Consider the following 10000-nt stretch of genomic DNA (forward strand, 5'->3'; position numbering starts at 1 on the left):
ACTGCCGCTCACTGGATATTTTCCCCTTTTTGGACCATTCTTCGAAAATCCTAGAGATGGTTGTGTGTGAAAATCCCAGTAGATCAGCAGACTCTGAAATACTCAGACCAGCCCGTCTGACACCAACAACCATGCCACGTTCAAAGTCACTTAAATCACCTTTCTTCCCCATTCTGATGCTCGGTTTGAACTGCAGCAGATTGTCTTGACCATGTCTACATGCCTAAAAGAATTGAGTTGCTGCCATGTGATTGGCTGATTAAAAAAATTATATTAACAAGCAGTTGGACAGGTGTACCTAATAAAGTGGCCTGTAAATGTAATTCTGTCAGTTGTTTGAAGTAATTCTACTGTAAAGGTTTTAGATTTTTAAGCATGTTAAATGGCTATCAAATGTGTACATATCTGTGTATTACCATCTGATTGTAGGGTAGCTCAAGGGATAAAAAATTTATTAATAAAATAACATTTTATTAGTAAAATACTGCATATTTTAAGTTTGTATTGCATCCTCTTAAAATATTAGCATGTTTTGCACAATTTTTATGCTATAAGTTTATTTTAGTAAGCACATATTTAATTTTTGTTCAACACTAGGCTTTATGACATATTTCGCAAAATGTTTCGATTGAGCAGCAGTTATTAGTATGGTTATGATAATTAAACAAGCTTTGATAAATATATTGAACATTTTCTTGAAAAACACATAAACAGTACTTTTTTCATTATGTACTTTTTCTGGTTTAAATCATTAAATATAGAACATTAAAAATCAATTCTTTTTAAATATTTTTTAAATCAAATGATAATTTGCAAACAAATAATTTTACATAAGGTTGTGGCATAAATAGTCCATATACATAGTAGATTTGTGCTTTATTTAGATCTGTTTACCTTTAAGAATGATAATAATAATAAAAATAATAATAATAATAGTACTAATAATAATAATAATAATCAAAATAATAATAATAATATTCTAAGGATGATAATAGTATATGATATAAATTAATAATAAAAATAATAATATAATATTAATATTAATAATAATGATGATGATAATAATAATGATATAAATTAATAATAATAATAATAATAATATATAATATATTAATAATAATAATAATAATTATGATAATAATAATGATATAAATTAATAATCATAAAAAAATTTATAATAAAGATGATAATAATAATGATATAAATTAATAATAATGATAATAAATTATTATTGTTATTATTATTTTTAATAATAATTTATATCATAATTATTATTATTAATTTATATAATTATTATTATCATCCTTATTATTGTGATTATTTGTATTTATTCGATAACTATTAATAATAATAATCAAATAAAGTAACTAACAATTCTTATTGTTTTTATTATTTTTTATTAATAATTATTATTATTTCATTATTATTAATACATTTATGTATTTATTTAATTTATTAATAATAATAATTTATTTATTAATACATTTATTTATAAAACACCTTTATATTTAGACAGTGTCCCAGTGTAATTAATGTAATCGGTCCCACTTTATAGGAAGTGGCCTTAACTAATATGTACACTGAAATGAATAAATCGTTACAATGTGATTGTTGTGTAAATACATGTTTTTACATTGTACTTAAACTTCACTAAATACCTGCATGTAATTACATCTGTAATTAATTTCTGTAATTACATTTATAATTGCACTTTTGACCATCCCTTAGACCTTAACCCACCTTAAACCTACCCATACCACCAAACCTTTCCCAACCATACTCATATGCCACCTTAATAGCTTCAGAAATCTTCTGCAACACATAATGAACACAGTACGTATGTTGTATTTATATTTTTTATTTATATTTATACTTAAAGTGGGACCGTACTATCTGAAGCATATCTGAATCCAACATTTTCTCTTTGTATTCCCAAAAGTTGAGCAATAATTAATATACATCAATAATATTAAAGACTCAATTAGAGTTTTTGGTCTATTCATAGTCTCTAAAAGTCATTTGTTTACAAAGGATGGATGACCTGTGAGAGGATAACTCCTCCAAAAAGCTTCACTGATTTATTTACAGTTTAACATAAGTTGCTCCCATAAATCTCACGAAAGGATTATATGATGAAAGAATAAAGGAGGATGCGATTACTGGAGTAATAATAGATGAGGGTATCAGTAATTTTACTGTTTGTGTGTGCGTGTGTTCTAGACTCTCCCCGCACAGAGAAGAAAGACATCAAATGTCCGACCCCAGGCTGCGACGGGACGGGTCACGTGACAGGCCTCTATCCTCATCACCGGAGTCTGTCTGGATGTCCTCACAAAGTCCGTGTGCCCCCAGAGAGTGAGTCTGTGCTCCTGTTACGCATCGCTTCCTGAGGACATTACACACATTTCCTCCCTTCACAGCGGCGCAATGCAAACAGAACAAATACAATTAGCCATAACAACACTGTGATCATTTTCAGCCCATAAATATTCATGGCGTGCTAATGATCAAGGTTTAGTTGTACAGATAGTGGGGATAAAAGATTACACGGTGACTGCTTAACTAACCACGCACTGCTATATTCACATTTGTGCAGACGGGGGAATTATTTAATAGCTATTTTGTTACAGTTTGTATTTTTTAAATTGTAGTTTAGTTACATTTTTCGAAGTAATTTTAAAATAAACCTTTAAAATAACAAATAAATTTAATTAAATTAAATTTGAAATAAATTATATTTTAAGTGAAATTGGTATTTATATCGGCATTTTAAACTTTTATTTTTTTTACATTTTAATTCCAATGGTTTGAGATTTAAATTAAAAATCCCATTTATTGTTGCAAATTTTTTGTAATTAATTGCGTTGTTGATTGGGTAATTTATACAACATAGGCTCATTCTGAAAACGTAGCCCTATATACATTTCTGGAGATCGCATATTATGTAGCCAGAAGCACGAATGGCTGCATTTTGTCTTTAAAACGAATGCTACAGGGTATGACGTCTTCTTTTTCGTGCTTACCTCGTGTAGACGTCTTTCGCGCTGTTACCAGCTTGTCCAGTAGCTCGGCATGTATGTTCACGGATTTGAGACTTGAAGAGGAGTTGACCGCAACGACGGGGTCTGGTTTCAGAAAGCGGGTAAAACAAAAACAGAAGCCAAAAATAAATAATAAACAAGTAAATAACAGAATGAGAATGTGGTAAATGCTGAAAACATGGTAAAAATCAGGTGAGGACTTTTTTGTCTGAATTGTTTTTGAAAACACTATCGGTTGGGTTTAGGGAAATGGGCGGGCGGGTCAATTGGTGCTTTTAAAACACTATTGGTTGGGTTTAGGGAAGTGGGTGGGCGGGTCAATTGGTGCTTTTAAGAACAGTATTGGTTGGGTTTAGGGTAGTGGGTGGGCGGGTCAATTGGTGCTTTTAAAACACTATTGGTTGGGTTTAGGAAGTGGGTGGGCGGGTCAATTGGTGCTTTTAAAAACAGTATTGGTTGGGTTTAGGGAAGTGGGTGGGCGGGTCAATTGGTGCTTTTAAAACACTATCGGTTGGGTTTAGGGTAATGGGCGGGCGGGTCAATTGGTGCTTTTGAAAACACCATTGGTTGGGTTTAGGGAAGTGGGTGGGCGGGTCATTGGTGCTTTTTAAACACTATTGGTTGGGTTTAGGGAAGTGGGTGGGCGGGTCAATTGGTGCTTTTAAAACACTATTGGTTGGGTTTAGGGAAGTGGGTGGGCGGGTCAATTGGTGCTTTTTTAAAACACTATTGGCTGGGTTTAGGGAAGTGGGTGGGCAGGTAAATTGGTGCTTTTAAAACACTATTGGTTGGGTTTAGGAAAGGAGGAGGGTGGGTCAGTCAGTCAGTCAGTCGACAGCGGTTTCTGGTGGATTTAATAAATCATAAGACTGTCATGGAACCTTTATAATCATGGCATGAATATGCCATGAAAAAAGAAAATACAATTTGCATTTCATGTTTTACCCATCCACATAATGCTGCACCAAGCTCCAAAGTTTTTTTCCTTAAAGAAATTTTCAGTCGTCACCACAACAGAGGATTGATTTATTTATATATTTTCCAGTGGTATGCAAATTAAAAACTGTATTCTGGAAGCAACTTTTGACTTGCTGTTTTCTCCATTTGAGAGTAGCACAACAAACATTGGCCATTAAACAGTGATGTGACAAAAGGAACAGAAAATGTAATTAAGTTTTTCCCCCCTTTTTTTCCCTCCAATATGAAAGCATGTACTCCTAAACCACAAGCAGCATTTCTGCGAATCAAAGGAGCCGCGGATGGAGCCTAAATAGACGAGCACATCCTCCAAACTAATTACGAAAACTTAAGGGATAGGACTTCAACAATGTGCGTCTGCCTCTTAAATGGTCATCAAAATAGTCGTGATGTTTATGCATGTTCATATTTGACAGAGACAAATATGGTTCAGACTGAAAAGGGGAAGCTTTTCAAACCAGCTTCAGCAAACTTTCTTTAAGGAAATGTCTCGTTTTCTCTGTGAAGCTTCACTGTTATATTGTTGTGTTGTTTCTTTTAGTTCTGGCCATGCATGAAAACGTCCTCAAATGTCCGACGCCTGGATGTACAGGAAGAGGTCATGTTAATAGTAACCGTAGCACGCATAGAAGGTGAGGACGAGGAAAACAGCCTGATTAATCTGCCAATTGCACACTAATCGTTTTCTGTTTTTCATATTGTCTTTGTTATGTGTCATTGTCAAACCAGTTGGATTTTTCAGGGAATTTTATTGTTGAATTTTCAATTCATTTAATATATTTTTGTACAATTTATTTATTTATTACAAAAATATATGGTTGTGTTATTAATTTAGATATTTTTATCCAATTTTTACATTATCTTGTTAGATGTCATTACCTAAGTTATTTGATCTAGCGTCATTAAAATGAAATTAAATAAACAATTATTGGTGATAATATAATTTAAAATTAATTTTGTATTTCGATTGGCAGGGTATGGTATTATTAATTCTTAAAATATTATTTTTACCCTTGATTATAATTTTGTTTAATTAATGTTTAAGTCAGACTTTATTTGTTGTTGTTGTTTTTATTACCGAAGTGTTCTTTTTTTTTTTTTTTTTTTTTTTTTTTACAAAAATGTCATTACCAAACGTCACAAGTTGTTTGATCAAGCATCATTAAAATGGAAGTAAATAAACAATAAGTATTAGTGATAGTATGTATTAAAATTAATTTAGCATTACATTTTTTGGGGTCTGGTGTTATTAATTGTTTAATTATTATTTTTACCCTTGATTCAAATTTTGAGATGTTTATGTCAGTCTTATATAAGATTGTATTTGTTATTGTTATTAACAAATGTTTTATATCTGGTCATTTGATATATATTTGTGCTTTATATTTTATATTTGTGCTTTATATTTTAAAATATATTATATATTTGTGCTTTATATTTTAAAATATGTATATATTTATTTTATTTATTTATTTAATTTATTTATTTACTTATTACAAAAATGAAATTTGTTTGGAATAATTAAGATTATATTTTTATTACATTTTTATTTCATCTTATAAGATGGAATTAAGTTATTTGATTAAGTGCCATTAAAATTAAATTAAAAAAAATATTGGTGATAATATATTTTAATTATTTTTACATTTAAAAAAACATATATTTTTAGAGATTTAGTTCATATTTAGGTATGACGTTATTTATTTTTTTTAAATATTATTTTGTTTACCATTGATAATAATTTTGAGATGTTTGTGTATTTTTTTTATATGAGATCTTTTTTTTGTGTCATTACCAAAAAGCTTTTTTTCTTTTCTTTTTTAATTAATTTGCTATTAATACTAATACTTGCTATTAATTTACTAATATTTTAGCTCTTTTTTAGTTGATTGTGTTATTCATTTACAGATTTATATTCCATTTTTATTATTATTATTATTTTTAGAGGTCATTAACATTATCAATAAGTGGTAATGACATATGATGACATGGTATTGTACAATAAAATAAAAGACATCATGTTATACATAATAGACAATTAGGTTCATATTTTAGTATGATTACTTTATTTAAGAACATTTTATGTCAGTTTATAGGTAGGGACAAGGAAAGCAGACTGCTTATATTCTAATGATACTGTATAAACTACATTCATTTACAAGCAAACATCCCAGTTTCTAAGCAATTTGTCCATCTGTGTTCTTATGTGTATTCAGGTGAAGATTGGATTACAATTTTATACTATTTTATTACCAGTGGACCATCTCAATGCATGCACTTATAATAACCAGAAGATTATAATGCTTTAATGTGGACACTAGTTATCAATATAGTTATCTTTCTTGCTGTGTAAACACCTTTATTTTGGACAGATGCTCAGATTGAAACCACCTTAAAGTGTCACATATGTTAATTTATCCCCCCAAAAAAGAGATGCTCTTGCAATTAAAACTCGGATCTTTGCTAAAAAGGAAAGTTTCAACACTTAACTAGACTATAAAACAATGTGATGTTTATTGCATAGAAACTATTGGATTCTTTTTAATTGTACAATTACTCCTGAACGAACCCAGATTCAATTAAAATAAAGTTAACAACCCGATGGAGTCTAACTTCATTCTTGTGATGTCTGTGTTCTTATAGTCTCTCGGGTTGTCCGATCGCAGCCGCTGAAAAGATCTCCAAACCTCAGGAGGATCCTGTAAAATGCAGACCGACGGCAGAGAGAATGACCAGGTAATGAACCCGTCTAATTGAGGTCAAGCGATTATGTCCATCAATCATCTTTCTGAAAAGACCCTCAAATTTTTCTGAGAAAATAATTGGGATTTTTTAAGAGCTAAAGTATATTTCTCTAGTTGATTGATTCAATCAGGAACTGCAAACATGTTAGAGATTTACAAAGAACTTTTCAAAACTGTTATGTTTAAATTTGGAAATGAGGCATTATTTAAGTAAATCTATGCTAATTTGCATGCATTTCTTGTACAGAAATTGGGTAAAAATTGGATGAAGTACAGATGTTTTCAAATAAGGGATTTTTCTAGGAAAAATGTTCCTGGTTTTGAAAATATATCCATACACCAGACACTTGAGAATATAACAAAACACAGCCCAATAGAAAAAGGTACAGTCTCTTTTTTCTATAACTTATTATTGGATGAGGTTAATTCAAACACTGACAAAATTAGGAAAGAGTGGGAAAATGAGCTAAATACAGTAATATCAGATGATTCATGGGAAGATTATCTTTCCAAAATTCATGATTGCTCTATCAACACGAGACACAGACTGATTCAATTTAAAGTTGTCCACAGACTGCATTATTCTAAAGTGAAATTAAATAAGATTTTTCCAAATTCTTCCTCATTGTGCAACAAATGTAAAAACTCTGAAGGTACACTGGCTCACTCATTCTGGTCATGCCATAAAATTAGTTCATTTTGGCAGAGGATTTTTAAGTTTATATCTGAAGTATACGGGATAAGATTGGCCATTTTCGGAGACACCTCAGAAATAGGAGATAAATATATATCACAGGCAGTATCTTTGTGTATGATATTAGCAAAGAAAATAATTTTACAAAATTGGAAGTCAGATTATGTGCCTGTCTTCGAAATTTGGGTTAGGAGCTTAAGTTACGTGTTGCCCGTGGAGGAAATGCGATATGGGATGACAAACAAACTAAACACATTTTTAAAAATCTGGAGCCCAAGTGTGTTCTATATCAGTAATGCTATGCTAACTTGTAACTCTTTATAAGTGAGATTGGTCTGGAGTAAGTCGAATTGTGGAGCCTATGCATTTCTCTGTAAATTATTTTGTTTCATATTTAATTCTATTTATTTCCTTATGCTTTCTGGATGATGTTGTATTATGTTGTGTCTGACTATTTGTGTATTTTGAAATGGCCTTTGTCACACACAAAATCAAATGGCCCCCCCACCCCTTATTTTATAAATATTTATTTATGTTGTTTTTTGTTCTGTTTATGTTATTGATTATTTCTTATGCTAAAAACAATAAAAAGATTATTTAAAAACATTGGATGAAGTTGCTTAAATGCTCATTACAGTCAAATGTTTGGAAATCTCTTTTTTACGCCATAATTCAGAAAATACTGTAAACTAGGGATAATATTGCTCGATTGCATTCAGTATTGCATACAGTATTATACAGTAGTAGTTATTTTTTTCCATTTCTCCATCTTATTTCATTTTACTAAACATTGATTTTTTTCTCCGTCTTATTTAATTGTTGCTATATGTAAAATATACATTTTGCTGCTCCTGAAATATGTTGACTCACCAAAGTGCAGTCAGTCCCTTTAATTGACCAAGACGTTGTATCCCATTCAAACCAATGGTATTGTGCCAGCACATTTTGTACATATAAACTGTACAAAATCGTATATTTAGTTTTTTTGCAAGTATTCTACAATCTCATTTTGAGAAAAATGTTGGATAATTCAAGAAACGTGCAACTTGTTGCCTCCTAATTAAGAAAACATCAGTATTGGCCTAGTAGTCACATTTATGCCGTTATACTGATAGTTGTCAAATTTATCCAATATCGGTTGATAAATATCAGTGGCAGATACATTGGTGCATCATATTATTGTGAATATACCGATACCATTATATAAATTCAATATTTGTCAATAAATATCAATGACCGATACATTGGTGCATTATATTATTGTAGATATATCAATAGTGTTAAATCAATCCAATAACAGCTGATAAATATCAGTGGCTGACACATGGGAGCATTATATTATTGTAGATATATCTATATTTTAAAATTAATTCCTAATCAGTCGATAAATATCGGTGGCTGATATATCAATGTATTGTATTATTGTAGATATACTGATATCTTTAAATTAATTCAAAATCAATTTATAAATATTAGTGGCTGATACGTAGGTGCATTATAATATTGAAAATATACCGATATCTTTAAATTAATTCCACATTAGCCGATAAATATCGGTGGCTGATATATGAGTGCATTATATTATTGTAGATATACCGAAATCTTTCAATTAATTTAAAATCAGTTGATAAATATCCGCAGCTAATACATCGGTGCATTTAATTATTGGCAATATAACGATATCTTCAAAATAATCCAATATCGGTTGATAAATATGGGTGGCTGATACTTCTGTGCATCATATTATTGCCAATATACAGATAGCTTTAAATGAATTCAGTATTGGTTGATAAATATCAGTGGCAGATACATTGGTGCATCATATTATTGTGAATATACCGATACCATTATATAAAACCAATATTTGTCAATAAATATCAATGACCGATACATTGGTGCATTATATTATTGTAGATATATCAATAGTGTTAAATTAATCCAATAACAGCTGATAAATATCAGTGGCTGACACATAGGTGCATTATATTATTGTAGATATTCCTATATTGTAAAATTAATTCCTAATCAGTCGATAAATATCGGTGGCTGATATATCAATGTATTGTATTATTGTAGATATACTGATATCTTTAAATTAATTCAAAATCAATTTATAAATATTGGTGGCTGATAAATCGGTGCATTATAATATTGAAAATATACCGATATCTTTAAATTTATTCCACATTAGCCGATAAATATCGGTGGCTGATATATGAGTGCATTATATTACTGTAGATACACCGAAATCTTTCAATTAATTTAAAATCAGTTGATAAATATCCGCAGCTGATACATTGGTGCATTTAATTATTGGCAATATACCGATATCTTAAATATTCCAATATCGGGTGATAAATATCGGTGGCTGATACTTCTGTGCATCATATTATTGCCAATATACAGATAGCTTTAAATGAATTCAGTATTGGTTGATAAATATCGGTGACCAGTACACTGATGCATCCCCACTGTAAATTGTTAAACTGTAGACTAAACAAATAAACACTTCATGAAGAGGCAAAAAGGCCAAAATCTCAAAA

At 30.2% G+C, this 10000-nt stretch overlaps 1 protein-coding gene across 10 annotated transcripts in view; it reads left to right on the forward strand.

Moving 5' to 3' along the window:
• Nucleotides 1-10000, forward strand: part of st18 (ST18 C2H2C-type zinc finger transcription factor) — a 132670-nt gene that overhangs the window by 91329 nt on the left and 31341 nt on the right. For all 10 annotated transcript variants that reach the window (XM_073941004.1, XM_073941006.1, XM_073941009.1 and 7 more), the window contains 3 exons: nucleotides 2221-2355; nucleotides 4561-4651; nucleotides 6663-6755. In XM_073941004.1, the coding sequence (XP_073797105.1) occupies nucleotides 2221-2355; nucleotides 4561-4651; nucleotides 6663-6755 (319 nt within the window). The remainder of the gene's footprint in view (nucleotides 1-2220; nucleotides 2356-4560; nucleotides 4652-6662; nucleotides 6756-10000) is intronic.

This window comes from Danio rerio, chromosome 24, assembly GCF_049306965.1.
Source record: "Danio rerio strain Tuebingen ecotype United States chromosome 24, GRCz12tu, whole genome shotgun sequence".
NCBI lineage: Eukaryota > Metazoa > Chordata > Actinopteri > Cypriniformes > Danionidae > Danio > Danio rerio.